General features: G+C 37.1%; 1 protein-coding gene across 1 annotated transcript in view; it reads right to left on the reverse strand.

The window, feature by feature from the left end:
• The window catches only part of MMP14 (matrix metallopeptidase 14), a 43,197-nt gene extending 27,829 nt beyond the window's left edge, over positions 1–15,368 (reverse strand). Inside the window, exon 1 of the mRNA XM_053702309.1 lies at positions 14,851–15,368. Coding sequence (XP_053558284.1) covers positions 14,851–14,931 — 81 coding nt within the window. The 5' untranslated portion in view covers positions 14,932–15,368. The remainder of the gene's footprint in view (positions 1–14,850) is intronic.
• Between the last annotated feature and the right edge of the window lie 9,333 nt (positions 15,369–24,701).

Genomic DNA, 24,701 nt, shown 5'->3' on the forward strand with positions numbered 1-24,701 from the left:
TACTTCAAAGAAAGAGGTTGAATGATTGTGCATGTGCTGGGGGAGGGGAAGGGAGTTTTCTTAAAGAGCTGATGGATTTATATCCCCTGAGGCATCAAACTTCAAAGTATGTGTGTGGGGGAGTGCATAAAGTAGATTTATTGTTACAGGAAGAAGTAAGATGATAAGTGGAGGAGGGAGAAGAGAACAGGGGGATTTTAATACAATTTAACTGAAAACACAGTGCTGTGCTCGATCAGGTGTTTGTTAAATATACAGACACACAAAAAATACCTAGACGACCCCAGCTAAACAACACACACAGGGAACTCATAGTGACCTGCCCTTATGCTTATCATTCAGAGAAAGGTCATGTTCACTTTATTTTTAATGACAGGTAATGTGAGTAGCTTTATGAAAAGTGCTCATCTTATGAGGTGAGTGCACCTGAATGAGTTTAATGCAAATATCAGCCCTCAGTTTATAACGTAAACATCCCAAGTCTCCCTGATTGTAATAGCGGCTCCCTGATGCCAGCAAATGGAGTGCAATCTCCCTGAAACTCCAAGTACTATGATCCAATGTGGTCCATATCCGGAAAAGTGTTTCTTTAAGGATGCCTTTAGTTGCTGCTGGGACATTATAGAACCGTCAAAGCATGCATCAGTAACCAAAAAGCCCCCACTGATTTTAACCCTTTCGTGACAGGGTTAAAGTGCCTACATCGGAACAACTGTTCCGATGTAGACAAATTGAAACTACGCGATCGTGCATACGATCGCAAGATTTCAATTATTGGATCGCATCTGGGGGGCGTCCCTACAATCCTAGGAAATCCTTGAAGCACAGAAGGCTTCAGGACAGCCGTTAGTTATGACGTTCTATTCCGTCATAACGGCTTTAAAGCCCAGTCTAATTATGACGGAATAGAACGTCATAACGGCTTTAAAAGGTTAATAAAATAAAATACAAATACTACCTTATTTACTGCACGTAATTAAACTTCGTATTCTAAAATATTTGAGCATTCAACAAGCGTTCGATCACTAGAAAATAGGTTTGTTGCATGTGTTTCTTTTTTTTTTAATGTGACTTGAGTGGGAAGCTACTTTAATGATAAGTCTATATCTTATTTAGGGTTTCAAGGTGTCCAATATATAACTGGGAGGGAGGGGGGTGGCCGCGGCGCAGTAGCAGGAGAAGACACCTCCCTGAAATGAGTTTTTGCAGGTTGGGATGTCTGATAACGACACTAAACCCTCTGAGATTGTTACTTTCAGCTCATTTATAACTTTCTCTAATTGGCTTCAGCAGGGGAGATTAGATAAGAACAGCCCCCCTTTTTTTTAAGAATAACTTTGTTACAAATTTGTGGCACAAATTCTTAAAGAGAAGCTAATAATGTCATAGATATGTAATACATAAATCTCTGTATTATTCTAATACTTCCTTGGAATACATCATTATGGCTAACCTGTTTTAGCATTCAGTCTCCCTTTAAATAAAGGCCTTGAATTTATTTTTTCAAATGTGTATTGATCTGCACCATGCCAGCAGCTGAGCAAATCTGTATGAAGAGTGCAAAAAATAAATAGAACCTGCTATTTCTGATAAATGTCAGAAATAACACACGTATGTCACTTCCTCCGACACGTTAATGGTTGCAGGAAACAATAATTATTTACATTTTTATACACATTTCTTCACCCCCACTCCACATATGTGTCATGTTACATATGTTCTCCATCTGCTTACTGACTTATTGCACTGATTCATCAGAGAACCCAGCAAAAAGGAAGCAATGCTCCCCCCCCCATAAAATATTTGTTCTTCCTTAAAGGATTACTTTCTGTTATAATTTTTAAGCTAAACAACTAACATATTAAAGTTAATAAACATTAATTAAAACCTACTGACCTATATTTTCTCCAAAACAAAGTTTCATAACGTTCTAAAAGTTATATCTTTTATTCGCCGATGATGTCACATTATCCTGCCCACTATTTTCAGCACTGCGTGTTCAAAATACTTAAACCAGTAACTTTGTGTTTAAAGCGCCATTTTGAAACCTAGGTATTGTAAACGGATTGGTACAGAGCAAAGGATACCCACGGAGTGGGTTTGGAAAACAATTAAATTTGCAGACAAGATTTCTGATATACGGTAGAGATATTTTAATGAAATACTATTGATAAAAAGCGTATTTGGGGTAGTTAGTTAGTAACAGGCATAGAAAATATTTACTTACAGTGGCCCTTTAACTACATATAATTTATCATGTTTTATAGGGGTGACCCACCAACCTGTCACAGTTAAAGGGACACTGTACCCAAATTTTTTCTTTCATGATTCAGATAGAGCATGCAATTTTAAGCAACTTTCTAATTTACTTCTATTATCAATTTTAATTCATTCTCTTGCTATCTTTATTTGAAAAAGAAGGCATCTCAGCTAAGGAGCCAGCAAATGTTTGCTTCAGGACCATGAACAGCACTTGTTTATTGGTGCTGACCAATCAGCAAGGACAACCCAGGTTGTTCACCAAAAATGGGCCGGCATCTAAACTTACATTCTTGCTTTTCAAATAAACATACCAAGAGAATGAAGAAAATTTGATAATAGGAGTAAATTAGAAAGTTGCTTAAAAATGCATGCTCTATGTGAATCACGAAAGAAAATTTTTGAGTACAGTGTCCCTTTAACTTGAGCCTGAATAGTCATATTGGTCTATGTAAAAGAAATAATGAATTGAACAAAAGTTGTAACCAAGTCTATATAAAACTACATTGTTAGTCAACTGATGCACATAGGTAAATAATCTAATATATATGAACCTTTTCTTACAATATCTTATCACATATTTCTAAACTAAAAAAAGGAGATATTCATACTCTATTGGGTCTCTATCAAACATCAAATCTAAATATAACTATGAACCAACACACACTATGAACCAAAATCTCAATCCAGAAACTTAGTTAGAAGATTCTATAGGCCAGCATCTTAAAGGGACACTTAAGCCAAAATAAACTTTTATGTATCAAAAACAACATGCAGTTTTAAAGGGATACTAAACCCAATTTTTTTCTTTCATGATTAAGATAGAGCATTACATTTTAAGCAACTTTCTAATTTACTCCTATAATCATTTTTTTCTTCATTCTCTTGCTATCTTTATTTAAAAAGCAGGAATATGATGCATAGGAGCCGGCCCATTTTTGGTTGAGAACCTGGGTTATGCTTGCTTATTGGTGGGTAAATGTAAGCCTCCAATAAGCAAGTGCTATCTGTGGTGCTGAACCTAAAATGGGCTGGCTGCTAAGATTTACATTCCTGCTTTTAAAATAAAGATAACAAGAGAACAAAGAAAAATTGATAATAGGAGTAAATTAGAAAGTTGCTTAAAATTTCATGCTTTATCTGAATCATGAAAGAAAAAAATTGGGCTCAGTGTCCCTTTAAGACACTTTCCAATTTATTTTATTATCATATTTTGCTCAGTCTTATTATATTCACACTTTCTGGGGAACGAGATCCTACTAAGCATGTGCACAAGCTCACAGGGTATACGTATACTAGTCTGTGATTGGCTGATGTCTGTCACATGGTACAGGGGGTGGGAAAATGGGAGAAAAAAAATCTATAGCTTATTTGAAATTCAAAGTAGGTGTTAAATCATTGTCTTTTTATTATGCACTTTTTAATTTTGCAATTCTACTGCATTGAGTGGTCCTTTAAATGGATACCGAACCCATTTTTAGGAGTACATTAGAAAGTTGCTTAAAATGACATGCTCTATCTGAATCATGAAAGTTTAATTTAGACTTTACTATCCCTTTAAAATTACATGCTCTATCAGATAGATAGGGGGGTCAGCAACCTTGGGCCCCCAGATGTTTTGGAACTACATTTCCCATAATGCTCAGACAGCCTAAAGAGTATCTCAGCATCATGGGAAATGTAGTTCTAAAACATCTGGGGACCCAAGGTTGCTGACCCCTGCAATCTGAATCATGAAAAAAAAATTGGGTTTGTTACCCCTTTAAGATGCTGGCCTATAGATTCTTCAAACTCCAGTTTCTGTATTGAGATTTTAAGGAGTGTGTTGGTTCATAGCTATATTCAGATTTGATGTTTGATAGAGACCCAATAGAGGTCTCTTTCTTAGACGTGTGTCTTCTGAGCTCTGAATATCTCTTTTTCTAGTTTAGAAATATGTGATAAGATATTGTAAGAAAAGGTTCATATATATTATTATTATCGGTTATTTGTAGAGCGCCAACAGATTCCGCAGCGCTAATATTAGAGCATTTACCTAAGTGCATCAGTTGACTAACAATGTAGAACAGAAGAAGCCATGCCTAACTTGTAAATAACCCTGAATAGATGTAGCTCTGGACTCGGGTCATCAAGGCTATACACATTATGTCACTATACGTGTAGTACACCTATGTCATAATTATATCACAAGATTGTGACGTAAATTTTACAACAGTATAGACATTAATCTGAGATAGATAAAATGCTGCTGAGTGCAGGTAAACCATAGACATTAGCCAATTAAACTCATATAGATATACTGTGTGCAAGACTAAGAGACTATACATAAATAGTATAGAACCACACTAATAAAACTGTAATGCACTTGATAATGAGTTAAAGTGCCTCCTGTCCCATAGCCTCTGCTGCTGACCACAGGACAAGAGTATAAACAGCTAAGTTTGGGGATATAGAGCATCATATAGGGCTAGATTTATTAAAGCTGAGGCGTACAGGGGCGCGTATACGCGCCCCTGTACGCCTCAGCTCGCCTGTGGCGGGGCGAAATTACCAATTTTGCGCTTGCGTGCAATCCCGCCCCCTGCCTGCGCACAGCCAATCACGCGCGGGCAGAAGCTGTCAATCTCCTCGGTCTGACTAGACCGAGGAGATTGAATTTCGTCACATTAGAGGTGGCGAAGAGGTTAGGGAAGCGGCAGTCTGGTGACCGCTGCTTGATAAATGACGGCGAGCAAGTTCTTGTGAGAACTTGCAGCCGTAGGGCTTTCATAAATCTAGCCCATAGTGTCCCAGTGGATCTGCACATTGGCATCTCAGAAAAAGAGGAAAAACAATTAAAATAAAAACAGATCTGGAATGTTAGTGATATTTTAGATGGAGTTTAGTTAATCAGTTGTAATGAAGTTGTGCTATAACTTACGTTTTAATATAAATATAGAATTCGACTACCCTGTGCTGCGCCATCCACTCCAAAAGTAAATGTTTCTGTGAGCTAAAGGTTTGAATTGTTGTCCAATCAGAGCTCTAGCTACAACAAAAGGTGCCCAAAGGGGAGCACGCTGATGATAAATGCCATAACCAATTCACTGGACAAGGTCATAGTAGTAGAAGTGTAGGTTTAGGGGGCTTTAGTGAAAATCCGGAGCTTCTGACTCCACTATCCTTGAGGGTAGTTAGCCCAGTAGAGCCTGTCACTGTCACAGCCTTAAAGGGACAGTCTACTCCAGTATTCGTATTGTTTAAAAATATAGATAATCCCTTTATTACCCATTCCTCAGTTTTGCATAACCAAGACTGTTATATTAATATAGTTTTGTTACCTCTGTGATTACCTGTATCTAAGGCTCTGCAAACTTCCCCAATATTTCAGTACTTTTGACAGACTCATAAATAACTCCACAGGAGTGAGCACTATGTTGTCTATATGACACACGTGAACTAGCACTAACTTTGAAAACTGTCTAAATGAACTAAGATAAGATGCGGCCTTCAATGGCTTAGAAATTAGCATATGAGCCTAACTAGGTTTATTTTTTAACAAAGAATACCAAGAGAACAAAGCAAATTCAATGATAAAAGTAAATTGGAAAGTTGCTTAAAATTGTATGCCCTATTTGAATCATGAAAGTTTAATTTTGACTAGCCTGTCCCTTTAACACTTTCCTGGCTCCCAAAGCCTGCCAACGAATCTCTCGAGTAGATACTCTTCACCCTCAACATCAAAGGACACTTTCTCAGACTAGTAGGAGCAACGCCCTGCCCAATCTCCTCATAAGTACAATCTGGCAGATTCAGGGCACTATTTTGTGTTTCATTTGTTACTGCTGTGACAGCTGTGTTCTCACAAGAATCATGCAGCTTATCTAACTTTGCTTCAAATGGATCAGGGGAGTATATGTAAGCAAATACTGCATCTAATTTTCATTCAATCTTTAGGAATATTAACTTCATAAGGTCACTCTCCCACGTTTTGAAATTTTGAAATGATAATTTTGTAAGAAAACAAGTAAATAGTTTGCTTTTTTCCTTATGTTTACTTTGAAGTAACATTTGATTCTACTAAAGGAGCACTGCTTAATATCTCTTTAAAGTGGATTTGAAGGATTATTTAATAGAAACTGGTGACCTACCCCACCCCTACTACATCTACTTTTGTTAGCAAAGAAGAGCAGGTCCTTGGTTGCGGCAAACATGCCCAAATTTAAGGCCAAATTTATTTGGAGAGAGTTTATAGAGCTTACAAATGTAACTCTTCTTTTGGTATACTCTGTTAAAACATAGTTTCTTTCCATGATACCAAACCTAGATAGGCTTGGGAGCATACATGTGTCTTGAGAAAGCATAACATTGTTACAAATAATGTTGCAAATACATAGACTGTTGTCATATAGTGCTTAAGACACATGCATGTTCTGAGCATATCTAGATATGTTCTCGTGGGAAGAAGCTAAGTCTGAACAAAGGCTAAAAAAATACATTTGATCATAAAAGTAAAAGAGGAAAATTAACTTGTTTCCAATCGGTCCCTCTTGAGAACTGTGGGTTATCACGTTTTGAACTCAAAATGTATTAAATCCAAAAGTACAGATAATTTCTATCTACTCAGAGGTCAGTCAAATTAAATAATATTCAGTTATAGATGGTTATGTGCATTATATTCAGACACATCATGTATAGGATTTATGTATCCTAAAAAGTAATTCATATACATATTATGCAAGAGGGCAGACATTTACAACCACATCAGACCTAATCATTAAAAAAAATAAAAAATCATCTAACTATCCATAATGAACTATTCACTACACATTATCATATAATTCTCAAAGACAACTCATTGTCAAGCACCCAATAGCCAGTCACCGTGCTGCCAACTATGTCAAAGGCTAAGATGGGAGTGTATACAAGTAAAAGTTTTTAAGCTACATTAAATTAAACCCAAACATTTTCTTTCATGATTCAGATACTGAATACAATTTTAGACAACTTTCCAATTTACTTCTATAATCAAATTGATTTGCTGAATTGATTTGTTGAAAATGATACCTTGGTAGAATCAAGAGCTAGGAGCTAGCTGGTGATTGGTGGCTGCACATATATGCCTCTCCTCATTGGCTAACCAATATGTTCAGCTAGCTCCCAGTAGTACATTGATGTTTTTCAATAAAGGATACCAAGAGAATGAATCAACATTTAGAAAAGAAGTAAATTGTAAAGTTTAAAATGATATGCTCCATTGGAATCATGAAAGAAACATGTTGGTTTAATGTCCCTTTAAGTGAAAACAAATATAAGGCTGCCAATATGTATTGATATTCCCCAGAATACTAAAGAGTCAGGGAATGAGTTTATATAGGAATGTAAAATGCAAAACATTAGAGGCCACAGAGCTGTGAAGTAAAGGAAAGGTTGCTAAATGTGCTTTTAATGTGATCAGTTATCTAGGTTATATATTTTAAAAATGTAAACTGGGGGGGGGGGGGGAATCTACAAAAATAATCAAACAAAGCTAACATTTATTTCAAATGGCCATTTGTGAACTCCCACATTGCCCCTGAGAATTGCCAGGACTGATATGTTCAGGACACTTATAACCCATAAGCCCTTTCATCATACACAAGAAGATAGCTTTCATACCCAACCAGAGATAATGCTATCCCATGTGACATCTCACTCCAGAGACCAGCAGTTTAACACGGCCATTGTGTCTTACCAAAAACTTTTCATATCCCACCCAAGAACCCAAACAGAAGCAATTCACATAGAACTAGAAATTCTTCACGTGCAACCAGTGGATTTACACACTCTACATAACCAGGGACTTGTGAAAATGAATCATAAAAAAACTGGATAAAATTCTGTGAGGACAAAAACAAGAAGTAATTAAACAACAAGGGAGGAGGGAAGATGAGGCGGGGAATAAATACGAGATAGGATTACAGAGCAGGGGGACTATTAGAAGACGCATATTGTCATCCTCACATGATCAGTTAGGCAATACTGTTATTTTTCAAGCATTAAAGGAGGGGGATTTGTCATTTGTACTCTGTGGATGTTTGATTTATGCTGCAAACATTTTGGCACATATGTTTGAGCAACATTTTCAACTATTACAGGGATGTTCCATAAAGTCTCCAAAATAAGACAAAAACATCAGCAATTTATTAGTGAGAGTTGTATGCAATAAAAAGCTATTGGCACGCAAGATATATATATATATATATATATATATATATATATATATATATATATATATATATATATATATATATATATATATATATATATATATATATATATATATATACTGTATATATATACACACACACACATATAGGTACAAATGGCCACATCTGTAATTTCAAAATCAAAACTTATTCTGAAATCCAAACTTTTAATCTAATATTTTTTTTAAATGAAATTATCAAAAAATATTTTCCCCTGCCTGTAAATCCAAACTATTCTGAAATCTATTGCTTAAGACTATAATACCATAATAACATAACCCCAAAAATGTTTTATTCCATGCATGTCTCCCCTGCTCTGGTGATGACCTCCAGGACCATGCAAAGTTTATAAGAGAACTGATGTCTTCATGGAAATACTTGTGCATTAGGCTCTTTCCTATAAAATACCCCACAATACTGTTTGGCTTCACCGAACAAACAGTGCAAAATATTGCAGCAAAAAGAGCTTTAAAGCCCACAACACTCAAAGGCAGGCAATAGTTTTTGAGCTGAAGTGTTGGGTTGGAAGATGAATGGTGTGTCTGATTCCACTACCCAACAATGGGGGCTGAGGATTGCAATGGCTGAAAAGAACTTTCGATACAACCAGAGGTACAGCATTTCCCGGACTGACCTACAACACAAGCTGTGACTACACATTTATTAGCCATACTTGAGTAATTCTTGTCTACCCAAGCAAGCTCACTGCTAACCTTAGTAAGAGATACGGCTGCCATGTTGCTTTCTTGAATTACCAATGTTTTAGTCTTGTATATTGAAGTTCATGCATATGTCATTTGTATACATTGCACTGTTACAAATTTAATTGTACTTAGAAAGTCCCTTTGATTATAATGGCACTTTATATCTAGCCACCAGAAAGTCAACTGAGATCTAAATCAAGAACTCCTCAAACCTAGGATTTTCCCCAGGTTCCTAAATACTAAATTATTCTACATATGTATTTTTGAATTCACAATTTCCCTGGTCTCTAAAGTAATGTACAGCTGGATACCAAACTGGCATTAATTTGCCACAAACTAAGTTAGAGTACACAAAGCATAACCTACGTGAAAGCAGAATGTTCACTGAAAGTAGCAGCATATAGGTAACTCACAATGCACACTGAGAATACCATACTTGTATAAATTGTGCCAGAAACCTATTGAATATACACTGTGTGTATATATATATATATATATATATATATATATATATATATATATATATATATATGTTCCAGGTAAAGTAAGAAATTGGGTAATCCCAGCATTACCCAGGTAAACCAGAGATTACTCAAGCGTCTGTGGGTAAAGCCCGATGTAACATGATAAATCTTCTCAGAGTGCATTGAGTCACCGCACGAAACATAAATATGATGCACTGTAATTCCCACATCTTCACTACTCAAGGTTCACTTGGGGTGGATGCCAGAGGATCGACGGGGCAGCTTCCTTGAACCCCCCAGGCAGAAAAAATAGTGTAGATGGGGGAATTACATTACATTGGTCTTTACCCACAGCCACTTGGCTAATGTCAGGTTTATCCGGGTAATCCTAGGAGTACCCGGATTTCTGACTTTACCCGTAACATATATATAAATATATATATATATATAAATATATATACACACCATGCTCTAGATATGGTATGTTTGGTTTAGGGAGGCTGGGAGAAACAAACTCAGTATCCTTTCCCTATTCTATAAAAATGTTATTGTGAAATTTAAGTTGTATTTACTCCTAACTGAGAATGTCTTATGATCATTTTTATCTCAGAATTGACTGTGTATTTCAAGTCCGTCCAAATAGATGTAGATGGATTGACAGTTTTCTGAGTGTAAATCTCTCTGACTGTAGTATATTAAATATATAATGAATATAATAGTACATGTAACCAGGGGTGAGATCCTAAAAAATGAAAGGAAGGGACTCTAGAGCTCTGCACCTTACTTCTGATGACCATCCATGTAACTACTTTGTAGTTTTGAACTTCCTAATTGAATAGAAACAATACAGACCATTTGTCTAATTGTTGGAGGGTGAAGTTGTGAAAAACATACTCTGTAAGATTAAATGTAAGTATATGTTACCTCAAGGCTCAGAGTATTACTTTTTCATTAAAAATGTTTAAAATGTGCTCTTTCAAAACGTATGAGAAAGTAAATTTTTCTCAGCTACAACGATTATATGGATAGTAGATAGAGCTAGACAGTTACAAAACAAACTAATTTCATAAACAAAACAAAATTGAAATATCACATATTGGAAGGAAGGATCTATAGTTTCTCTGCCTTACTCCCCTCTCTGGAATCCTGCCCCTCCTAACTAACCCAGTATCTTGCTAAGAGAACTTCAGAGCTTTGCAAGCTTAGACCTGCTCAAACATAAAGTGCAGACTACGGAAAGCTGCTGCTATACCTACAAGCATTATTTTTACTGAAAACTCATACACTCACACATACATACAGCCCCCCCCCACACAAATATACAGCACCCCCCACACATATACATACAGCCTCCCCCACACATACATCCCCCCCACACACACATACATCCCCCCACACATATACATACAGACCCCCACACGCATATATACAGCCCCCCACACACACATACAAACCCCTCCCACGCATATATACAGCCCCCCTCACACACACATACATCCCCCCCACACACACATCCCCCCACACACATACATACAGTCCCCACACACACATACAACCCCCTCCCACGCATATATACAGCCCCCCCACACACATACATACAGTCCCCACACACACATACAAGCCCCTCCCACGCATATATACAGCCCCCCACACACACATACATCACCCCCACACACATACAGCCCCCCACACACACATACAACCCCCTCCCACGCATATATACAGCCCCCCCCCCACACACACATACATCCCCCCACACACATACAGCTCCCCACACACATATACAAGCCTCCCACGCATATATACATCCCCCCACACACATACATACAGTCCCCACACACACACACACACATATATATATATATATATATATATATATATATATATATATATATATATATATATTATTTTAAAAAAAATTTAAAGACTCACTCACAGGACATGAGACAGCTTTAGAGATGGAGAAGTAGAGTAGTAAAATGGGCGGTCCCCGATAAAAAGTACTAGAGGGCCATATGTGACCTCTGAGACCTACCTACTTCTACCTTATTAACTACTTTCTAGCATCACCTTCATTCTTCCATGTTATCTTTTGCCTATATTCAACTTTTTTTACCTACCTATCAAGTTAGACACTTATTTAAATGTATTACCTATGATTTACAACTTCTCTTGGCTTACCCTTTACTACTTATCTTTCTTCTACTTTCTGATTACAGTGAAGATTTTTACCATATGTATGTAAACTAACAGGAAGTGCTTGACTTTAAACAGGTTGGCCTTATAGCTTATTGGTTGATAAACAGATCTCCTACTGCTTTAATAGTAGACAATGGCATTAGATTCAACAAAGGAAAACATTATACTTTAGTATCTATCTTCCGCTCTTGTCTCCTATTTTTTGTTACAATATCCCCTACCTTTCATAGCACATTACATTACCATTTTATTTATGTACTATTCCAATAGGCATATGTGTGCAATCATCAATCACCAGCTGGCTCCTAGTAGTGCATTGCAACTCCTGAGCTTACCTAGATATGCTTTTCAACAATGGATACCATGAGACGAAGCAAATTAGATAATAGAGGTAAATTGGAAAGTTTTTTTAAAACTACAAGCTCATTCTGAATCATGTCCCTTTAAAGACCTACATAAGACTAACTGTATAGCATACAAAGACTTGAAAGTGGATCTGTTACGGTAATTAGTAAAAGGTAATTGACTTGAAAGAGCAGATAGGAGGCTTTACAAGCCTAACCTTGCCCCATACCTGTCTCTAAATTGCAGTTTATCTTATAATTTTTGCTAAAGCTGAACAATGGATATATTTGTTTACACAATGAGAGAGAAACTGTCATCTCCAAACGCAAGGTTGGCTCCTCCAAATAAGAAAACTGGTGAGTGCAGTTTTACCACTGAAAAACAATTGCAGCAAACAAGGTGTTTATCTGTTTTAATAACTCTGTTGATATGTTAATCAAATGTTAGACTGCAGAAAAATATTGTAATTACAAGGCTTTACTGTCCCTTTTATAAATTGGCCTACAGTAATGCTTGATTCCTTCAGCAGGACCTACTGCAGCTACTGAATGGATGGTCTGTCCATAATTTTATGTGGGGAGGGGGCATAGACCACTGCTTTTTGCCATTCTCAAAGCCGGATTGGCATGCTGGGATACTGGGACTTTTCCACGCTGGTAGGCCGCCATCGGCGTAGGGCGAAATCCTTGATCAGGAAGGTCACAGAGCCACATGTGTAGCGCATTTCTTCAAGGCCGCACCACTCCTGATGGTGGCAGAAAAGTGGCTCCAGGACTGCTCCTAATGAGGGTTTGGGGCCTGTTGCATAAGAAAAGTGGCCTTAGGCAAGGTAGAGGGGGTTTAAGGGGGGGGGCAGTCTTCAACTTTTCCAGGGCCAGTTTGATATCCCAATCTGGTCCTGGCCATTCTTCATAATATACACACCACCGAAGAAATAGGGGAGAAGGTGGTTAAACAAAAATATAACTGTTGTAACAATATAAGCCAATGTACTCATTTTCATTTATTTTTGTTTAGTTTGTATCCCAACCAGCTATACTGGAAGCTTATTCCAGATGTAAACCATAAGGCGGGTAAAGGTTTAAGACAATCATGTGTAGGAGGATATGTAGCCTGTCAAAGACTGATACATATAGACTTCAGGCTTTTTCTTCTACGTCATGGAGGTTTCAGTCCCTGAGGGCTCAAAGCTTACAGAGCACAGATTGACCCATACACTGCCAAGGATCCAAAAAGCATGGAAAACCTATAAACTGTCAACTGAGAGAATTGCATTACAATGACTAAAGCATAAACTTCTAGGGAAACTTACCAATCAATCATTCCGCCCTAATTCTAAGACCTAACATTGATCAACCTATACATGATAATTATAGCATGGACTAATATACTGCCATTGAAGACTGCTGATAATCACACTGTCAGAGAGTTTTAAAATACATTGTGGTTGAATGCTCACTAAAAATGATTTCTTTTTCGTTCTTTGATATTTACTTTAGACAAAAAATTTGCTAAAACTACCTTATTAGCAGTTTCAGCTTTCAGGCAGATATAAAACCACATAATCATGCTGTTTAACTCCATCCCTCCCCATGCCACACACAGCCACAATCTGAGGCTAAGAGATGAAAGAAAAGGTTTGTGTTGGAAGGGAAGATCCTCTGAGTGGCCTCTCTTTACTCAATGCCTCTCTTCACCCCCCAGTTCTCTGTGCTCTCTCCCCCAATCCTCTGACTAGAATAATATGCTCTCTCTCATTCCCTTTCTAGCATTTGTCTCCTAACTCAATGCCTTCCTTCTCTCTGACTTTTCCATCTTTGCTTCTAACTCCCTCTTGCTCACTATTGAATCATTTCCAAACATTTTCTATCCAACTTTTAACTGGATTCATGTGTGACCTCAGATTTTGAGGAGAGCCCAGCGCGGCTTCTCCAGGAAAAATGGAGGGGGGAGGAGAGAAAGGAGCAGAGAATATATAAAGAAAAATGTAAAACTGTACATGCCTATACATTTCTTACCTTCTTACTGCATATAATACATAAATATATATATATATATATATATATATATATATATATATATATATATATATATATATATATATATATATATATATATATATGAAGTACTAAAGACTTAATATAAATGGATATACATGATATATATATATATATATATATATATATATATATATATATATATATATATATATATATATATATATATATAGTGTGCACATAGAATATAAAATGTCTATACTTTTTTTATACCTTTTGAACAAGATTATTTTCAAAAATATGAACTATGTAAATCCAAGACACAATGATTAACACACACACATACTATGAACTTAATTTAAAGGAAGAAAATGCACACACACACATAACAAAGCAAGGAAAACCAAAAACACATAACAAAGCAAAGGATCTTCTTTAAGTTTCTGAATATTTGAAGTTTGTAACTCAAATGATTGTTGGGTATCTTAAATAAATGTAATACCTGATGCAACACATATGATTTCTAGAAATCATATGTAAATAAATATTGCTTTAGACCTGAAAAAGAATGTATTAAAAAGGTTGTCTTTTATTATGGAATGTTAGTACTATAGAAGGGGCCACTACATACTGCAATACTTTGTTAATGACTTACTTCGTGGCTGAATTTGGCAGAGTTGGTGCTGTACAACGCGCTTAGTATAAGGCACAACCAGGCTGCTTTCAGATGCTCCATTCTGTTCCCAGAATCTTCACTCCTTTCCACAGTTTTTTGATGATGGACAGACTCAACAGTTTTTCTCCTTTGTCATGAAATTTCTGTCCCCCCTCCAACCACTCATTTAGTTTTCTTGTCCAATTATCTATTATTCTTGGTTTGGACCTTCCCCTTTACAACTATTCTAGTTTTTCTTTCAACTTTCCTTATTCTATAATGTATAGAAAATTGTAATTAGTGATATCTTCTCTTTAAAATACCCATTGATTTAGCTTTTTTTTTTTTTTTTTAAGAAATAATCTAACTGCAATATACTTTTTTTCTATATTAAATTTCTACCTCACTTAGTTCAGACAGTTTTCCCCTTCGTTACGGTGCCACCATTTTACCTAATGCAGATTATGCTGTTACTCTCTTTCAGACTGCAGACGTGGTGTGGTTCTTGAAATCTTTAGTTTTGGAAGGAATGGCAAAAAAAAAAAAAAAAAAAGTGGGAGTGGGATTGGGCTGTGTCTCTACCTCCTCCTGGAAGTTAGACAAACACCATAGCAATAGCTTTAACCCCTAAGCATCCAGTACAGTTGACTATAAGGGGACTCTTTAAAATAGGTTTAAGTGCAACTTTAAATTTTGTAATTATGTTGGATTGTGTAACTCTTTCTTACGTTTCCTGTTTATTTCTATGGATGCCATTTTCACATCCCCATACTATCTTAGATGATGAAACTAGAGAAAGCAAATATTTTCTATTACAACAATTTACAATATATGTTAACATTATAAGATTCCAACCCTCCCCCCAACATATTTGTATTAAAACATCATATTTATTATATAAACAAACAAAATCAATGTATTGCACTTTACATTTCTAATGTTTGCTCTGTGTATCTTATGCATTCTGGTCTACATGTTCTGTTGTGGATATGTAACATGAGTATTCCATCATCAGCCATTTAAATAAATAAATACATTAAAAACAAAAAAGCGGAAGTTACGATTCTAGTGCAATACTATCCATGTATCTAGTGCTGACCTAGTTTACACTGGCCTCATTTCACCTTTATCCCATGGAATGGCCGTATAATGCTCCTCATACTAAAACACTAGCTCAAACAATGAACTATTGTAGTAATAATAATACAAATAATAGTCTTCTTTTGTAATGCACAAACATAATACATAGCCATGGCATTAGATATGAATAAAAAATAAGATGAGGAAATTAAAATAGAAGCAAAAGACTTCTGGGACTGGTGATTACTAGAGGCAGAAAGATGGAAGGGGTTCACATTTTTGTGCTTTTTTTTATTTTTACTTTAATGTCCAATTTTACATTTACAACAGATCTTATGATAGCACATAGTAGTCTGCTCAGTCATACCCAGATAACAACTGTATACAATGCTATTGAAACGTTCCCACATATGGACATCACATTAAGCTGGGCGTGTACAATGCACCATGCTAACATTGCCACACAAATGCTTTATATGTAAAGCCACACTGAGATGCAAATCAGAGGAGAGCACTAGCTCTGCTTCTGTTTACTAAAGTCTATACAGCTTAGAATTCACAATCCAATGCATGTGTTTGCTGACTCTTCATTAAATATTGCTTAAGAGTGTTTACAATTTCATATACAGTAATCTTGCTGTATTTACCAGGTTCATTAAACCTGTGACATGGAGTTACAATGTCAACTTATTTTAAAAAAAAAATTGAAACTGCACAAATGTCACTCTCCTCACACACACAAAGGTAGTATCAGTTATTGGAATTCCACTCCAGAACCCTTCCGAATTACACCACCAAATGGGCTAATGATCTCCAAACCCACATTTCTACTGACTAATGGGCCAGCATTTTCAGTAACATGAGCACACACACACTATCCATAGCACAGCTAGAATCAAATCTAAAGCTGTTATACAGATGGTATTATACCCCAACCAGACTAGCTGCTATGCATAATCTTAGAGATAATAAATGCTGGAGGTCATGTGGGGAAGAGGGTGACTATCAACATATCTGGTGGACCTGTCCATACCTCAGTCAATATTGGAGAGAAATACAAGTAGCTGTCAAACAAGTAATTAATGTTGAAATTCCTTTAGATCCTACTGTTTTTTTATTCAATAATATACCCAAAATTAAATGTAAAATAAGACTAAGGCTATTGATCCTCTTACTTAACTGTGCTAGGAGACTAATCCCTAGGAAATGGAAAACAGCGGAGGTACCCTCAGTTACAGAATGACACTCCTTAGTTTCTTATACTTTGTCAATAGAAATATATCATTATGTGGTTACAAAAAGAATGGATGATTTCTTAGATATAAACTTCCTATGGGAAGAATACTGTAACTCTGTAAAGCACAATGGGCAAAACCCGACACAGGTATAGGGATAAATTGGGCATTTATATTATTTGAGTTTTTGTGTTTCTGGATAGATGGAAATACGGTCACAATGTAAAGTATTCTAATATAAGGAGATATGTGTCGATATGTCGGAGTTGTCATTACTGTTCATGCACCATAGCTACTGGGATGACTTTTTAATGTTAACAATGTTAACAAGACTAATTTACTATGTTTATAACATCATCCCATGATACAATAAGTATAATGTAACCGGTACTGTTTTTTCTTTGTTTTTGTTTATGTGCATATTTCTGTACCATTTTTCTCTTAAATAAAAGAAAAATTTCCACAAAAAAAAAGGTAGTATCAGTATGATATTGCATTAACAATATGGAAGTGCTAGTGTTTAATTCTTTGTGCTTTTAAACAGGACCAGTGGTGCTAGTGTAGTGCCACACAATGGTCAGCAGTGGCCTGGGCCAGAGGGAAGGTGGCAATAGTCCCTGGGCCGCTCTTGATTATGGAATCAGGGCCAGTGCAGAAAAGTGCAGTGCCTAGAAGTATCAGTGTTTATATCAGCATGTGTATAATATATATAGTGAATATAATATATACATACATCCATATAGAGGTTGTAGTGTCTATTTGTAGCTGGTGATATGTGACCACCATCTTGTCGTTGATATGTTTGGGCCAATTGGTTCTACTTGCTCGCTGGGCCATAAGCTGCCAATCCTCCCCTGACAATGGTACACCCAGTAGTTCATTCTTTTTCAACAAAATGGCAACATTTCTTTTCCTCTCTTTGCAAAGCTTTAAGGGTATTTCCAGCCTGTGACATGCACATACATATACAATGCTAGTGCGTCATTATTCTATCACACACAATAGTAGTGTTAGTCTTTCTTTTTTACATAGACAGTATAAGTGCTAGTCTCTCTCTCCTGGCACAAACATCATGGCAATGACTGTCATGTTTTAATCACGTACCCAGTATGTTAGCAGATGCCTTGCTCTCCACACACACAAAACGTTAGTGCCAATCTTGCTTCCCTTATAAATAACTAAAGGTAGTGCAAGACTTGCTCCCTATACACACAATGGCAACATCTGTCTTGCTTTCCTTAGAAAAAGCCAACATTTCTCCTCTTACAGTCACCTTAGTGACATTGGCAGTGCCCAGTCTTTTCATATTCACAAAGGCAGTGATCAGCCTTCTAGTCTCAGAAGGGCAGCTCAAGTCTCCCCATATGTGCACTGTAAGCACCAGTTTTCTCATATACTTAATGGCAATGCCCAGTCTTCTTACGCATACAGTAGAAGTGCCATATCTCCTCATACACACATTGTCAGTGCCCAAACTTTTCACGTGAACATTGTCAGAGGAAAGTTTTCAAATAAACGCAATGTAATGATCAGCTACTAGTCTTGCCTTGCTCTCAATAGCAGTACCCGGTCTTTTAATAAGCATTGTCAGCAGCGTTTATTAAACACACAGTCTTCTTATAAACAAAATATCAGTTTACCTTTTTCTCTCACAAAGACAGTCTAATCCTTTTTTACAGTGACAGTACCTTACTTCCACTACATTCAAACTCATACACACAACAAGCGTGTGTATTATAAAGAAAAGTGCCAGCTGGAACCTAGAAAGGAGTGTCAGCTTTACATTCACAAACTATTGTTTCAATCCACAATCTACTTACAAACACACACAAACATAACCCACACACATACATACACACATACATACACACATACATACACACATACATACACACATACATACACACATACATACATACATACACACATACATACACACATACATACACACATACATACACACACACATACACACATACATACATACACACATACATACACACATACATACACACATACATACACACACACATACACACATACATACACACATACATACACACATACATACACACATACATACACACACACATACATACACACATACATACACACATACTACATATTCTCTTACAGAATACCAGTTTTCTCCGGTCAGCACTTAACACAATAACACACAGACAAACTGGATGAAAATGTTGGGGGCAATCAAGGGCAATCCAGAAGGCAAAACACAAAACCATCCACTAAGCAGCTGCGTGTGGCAAGACAGAGACAGAAATGTGCATTGTAGACATCAGTGGTCTTTTAAAAATCCCTCCGCTCAGCAGCTCTAACCAACAGCTCAAAGGGGGAGAAGGACAGGTCAGGAGCTGCAATGAACAGGATTTACTGTAAACCATTTGGCATTGAACAGGTTACACAACAAAGCATGCACCCTGTAGTATAGCCTTCCCCCCAATATCCCATGACGTTACCTCCCCTTTGCTCCTGGCATTCTGCCCTTACAAAGAAGTCCTGCCTCAGCACAATCTTTGGGTGTGTTTTCTGCTGAGCTGGGATTTCTGTTCCCCCTCTTGTCCTTGTGACCCCCATTTCCTGCACCCTCCACACCCACTTTTTTCCACCCACACCCATTTTAGTTTCAGCTCTTATTTTCCTAAGTCCTTTTGTCTCTTTCTATGTTCTTCCTGTAAGTTCTCCTGGACTCTCCCTATAACAATAACCGGAGCAGCCTGCACACATAAGGAATGACAAGAGGAAGATGCAGGCTAGTGCTAAAGTTAAAAAGGTCTGGTATATTAATGGTCAAATCGCTAGAAAACAAACATAAATATATTGGAACTAAATGTAAATTTCCATAACATAACCTGGATCAAAGCCGGATAGATACTGGCTCAGGAAATGACAATCACTAAAAAGCATTTTGACTTTGAAGATCAATTCTAAAATATTAAATTCATGAACAGAAACACTGCTCATTATTTGAGTCACTTTGTTAACACACTATCACATGGTAGTATGCTATTATTAGTATTATGTTATGGAGTTGATTTACTTAAAGGGACAGTAAATATATTATTGTAATTACAAGATATTTCAGTTATCTTGATATAAAAAAACATATCAGTCAAGTCTAAACATAATTCAAACATTAACATCTTGTTTGCAGCAACTGTTTTTCCATAACCAAACTCCACCCACCAATTGCGTTTTTTTTTTTGAGGAGCCAATCCAGGATTGAGGCTGCAAACAACATGGCTGGTCACTGTTATAATGTTAGTATAACGTGCATTGTTTTGCAGCTCTTATCTGTTAAAGCCAATTTTTGAAATATATGTAGCAGGGTTAGCCTTGATATGTCTGCAGTGTGCTTTTTCAGCCTCTGAGAATTAGAAAATCCACAATTTTCAAAACTAAATTACATGAAAAGGGGCAAAATAAATAATGCAAACATTGTATTGTTGTTTTATTATGCATAACTAAATCGTTTCTATTAAATTGTTTCTGTCCATTTACTGTTCAATAAAGTAAAAATTAAACTTTCATGATTCAGACAGAGCATACAATTTAAAAAAAGAAAATGTTTCAATTTACTTCTATTATCTTTTTTTTAATGCAAACTGTGAATCACTGATGGTTGTCACATGATACCGAGGGCAAGTTGTTTAGAGTATTTTTAAAAGGCAGGTATTGATTATGCAATTCTAATGTATTTAAAGTTGTAATGGAGATGCACTGTAAATTACTTTTTAATGTAGTTATGAAATTCGATGACCCCCCCCCCTGCTTCGACCCCCACTTCAAAAGTAAGTTTTTCTGTTAGCTAAAGGTTTGAACTGTTTTCCAATCAGCACACTCCCCTTAAGGCACCTTTGTTATAGCTAGAACAAATCGAATACGATCGGGTTTATTAACACCCCCTGCTAGCGGCCGATTGGCCGCAAATCTGCAGGGGGCGGCATTGCACCAGCAGTTCACAAGAACTGCTGGTGCAATGATAACTGCTGCATCTATCAATGTGCAGTGGACATGATACGCTACATTGTATCATGTCCGCTCGCACTTACATAAATAGGCCCCAAAATCTGATAATGTTGCTTCCCCCATGCTGATACAGCAGAATGACTGTATAAAGGATATGAGCAATGCATTCTAATAAAAAAAACGTTATACAAAACAAATAGCCTAACGTGTATTACATATGAAGAAGTAGATGAATTAAAGGAAACCCCGATTTTTTCCTTCATGATTCAAATAGAGCATACAGTTTTAATTAACTTTCTAATTTACTTCTATTATTTCTTTCAATCCTTTGGTATCTTTTGTTTAAAAGCAGGGAGGTAAGACCAGAAGTGTACATGTCTGAGGCATATTATGGCAGCAGTTTTGCAAGAATGTTATCCATGTGCAAGAGCACTAGACGGCAGCACTTTTTACTGCCATGTTGTGCTCCAGTGACCTACCTAAGTATCTTTTCAGCATTGAACATCATGGGAACGAAACAAATTTCATAATACAAGTAGATTGGGAACTTTTTTTTTTTTAAATGGTCTGCTCTGTCTGAATCACGAAATAAATGTTTGAGTTTCATATCCCTTTAAAGTTCCATATTTGATTAGACTACTAAGACAGTTCCAATGTAGTTTGCAGATTACTAGGTATCACATTAATACAAATCAAGTGGTCAGTGGAGGTTCATGGTAAGTTTAGTATAGTTCTACATAATTAGTTTAATATATTTAATAATAGCTATGTGATAATACAGGGTTTGTTACAGCTGTTTACATACAAAACCTAACTGTTTATCCCTCAGTGAGCTGTAAGAGTCATATTCATTTTGTTAAAGGGAAGCAGTCATGTGCATTCAGAAAAAAAAACGGAAACAACTGTGATTCAAAGAAAGAACATCTAATTTATAACATCCTGTGTATTTGTCACAGAGAGTCTAGGCTGTGGAGGTTTTCTTCAGTCTCTCCTCTTTAAATAATGCTGGATAAATAATCTTTTAGGACAGCTCTGGTTTGGGTAGAAAGTTCAAAATTTTACATTATTTATTAAACTTACATTCGGGACTCAGGACTACTAAAGACAAGAGATAGATGTCAGCCACACCCATCTTTTATAGATCGCAACCATCCTTATTCACACTAACCGCAAAGTATAGCTCGCACAAATTCCAGCTATCCAAACAATTCTAAAAATGAATGGCAACTATACATCCAGCATAGATCATGAGTACCTGCCACTCTCCCTAGTAGCAATACTAAGAATTCCGCCAAGAAAACAGTGATTCAATGGGCATGAAACCACATTTTTTTATTTCATGACTCAAATAGAGCATACAATTTTAAACAGCTTTCCAATTTACTTCTATTATCAAATTTGCTGGTGTGCGGTAGTATGGATATAGGCAACCTGCATCAGCAATTAAACGTTAAAGGTTTATGCCTGCCAAAGTGGTTCATCTCCAGGCACATAAGCATTTAATTGCAATGCGTTTTGTGCACTTTATTTGGCCATATCCTTTACAGCCTAGTTTCTCAACCTCCGCTACATGTACCCCTGGGGGTACTTGGAGCTTTGGTAAGGGGTACTCAGTGGCTTGATCTTTTGTTAATTTTTTTGCCCACTTTCTGGGGTATGCCCTATTGCCTAATTCTTTTTTTAATAATAATATGCATGTGTTGCAGTAATGGGGTACGTAGTGCACAAACTTATGACTGTAGGGGTACTTGGTACAAAAGGAATGAGAAACACTGCTTTACAGGATAGCATAGTTTCCATTTACTTTACCTGCCCGGATATAAGCCACCAATTTGAGAGAGGTCCGGTGTTGGCGGGTGTGGCTAGTCCTTGCAAGTGTATGTATACATGGTGGTTTCATTTCCTCAATGGTCAAATTGTATCAACACATTGAGATCTTTTAATATTGTTGCAATATTGCAGCCATGTACCGTATGTGTGATGTTAGTGTTTCAATTTTACCTAATTAATAACATATTTGATAATTTTCTTAATTAATAAGAGTGCTTGATTCCCTCTCTTTTTGCTAGGAAGTATTATCTTCCATATCTATCTCTCTTTTGTATACTATATTCATGTTTGTATGAGGGTCTGCACCACTAGTGAAGAGAATTAAATGATTCCTTGGCATCCTTTTGCTTACATTGGGTATTAGGTTATTATTATTATTATTATACTTTATTTATTAAGCGCCAACATATTCCACAGCGCTGTCCATGGATACAATTCATTTAAATAAAACAATACAAGACTTGTAAGAGACAGGACAAAATTTACAAACACATACAGGAGGGATTGAGGGCCCTATTCCCGTGGGAACTTACAATCTAGAAGGGTAGGAGGTTGAGAAACAGGAGGTGAGGACTGCAAGATTGAGAAAGATGTTAATACAGAGTTAGATGAGGAAAATGTTAGGTAAGTGAAATTAATTTATTATTGACTTGGGTGGTAGGCTTCCCTGAACAGAAAAGTCTTCAGGGAACATTTAAAGGAAGACAGATTAGGGCAAAGCCTGACAGCACGAGGGAGAGTGTTCCAGAGGGTAGGTGCTGCACGACAGAAGTCCTGCAGTCTAGCATGAGAGGAGGTGATAGTTGCGGATGCAAGGAGCAGGTCATTGTTGGATCTTAGTGGGTGGGCTGGAGTATACTTGTGTATTACAGAGGATAGGTAGAGGGGAGCGGCGTTGGTGAGAGTTTTGTATGTAAGGGTGAGAATTTTGAATTTAATTCTGCTGTGAATGGGGAGCCAATGAAGGGACTCGCAGTGAGGTGCAGCAGATACAGATCGACAGGAAAGGTGGATCAGCCTGGCAGAGGCATTTAGGATGGATTGAAGGGGGGAGAGGCGGGAAAGAGGAAGGCCAGCGAGTAGGTTATTGCAGTAGTCAAGTCGGGAGATAACAAGGGAGTGGATTATTTGCTTTGTGGTGTCAGCGCTCAGAAAAGGGCGAATTTTGGGAATATTGCGTAGATGATGGCTGCAGGATGTAGAAAGCGATTGGATATGGGGGACGAAGGATAGGTTTGAGTCAAGTGTGACTCAGAGGCAGCGGACTTGGGGCGATGGGGAAATGGTGATGCCGTCAACAGGGATAGAGAAGTCAGACGTCGGCGTAGAGCTTGAGGGGGGGATAAGAAGGAGCTCAGTCTTGGACATGTTAATCTTTAGGTGGTGAGAGGCCATCCAGGAAGAAATACCAGATAAGCAGTTGCTGACATGAGAGAGGACAGAGGGAGAGAGAGCAGGGGTGGAGAGGTAGATCTGGGTGTCATCAGCATAGAGGTGATATTTGAAGCCATAACTGTTGATAAGTTTACCCAGCGAAGAAGTATAGATGGAGAAGAGTAGAGGACCCAGAACAGATCCTTGAGGTACTCCAACAGACAGAGGCATAGGAGAGGAGGAGTCGCCGGCAAATGACACAGAAAAAGACCTGTGAGAAAGATAGGAGTGGCAATAAACCCCTAATAAAATACATAAGGGGGAAGCCTATTGGCCACCTACACT

This window comes from Bombina bombina, chromosome 2, assembly GCF_027579735.1.
Source record: "Bombina bombina isolate aBomBom1 chromosome 2, aBomBom1.pri, whole genome shotgun sequence".
NCBI classification, from domain to species: domain Eukaryota; kingdom Metazoa; phylum Chordata; class Amphibia; order Anura; family Bombinatoridae; genus Bombina; species Bombina bombina.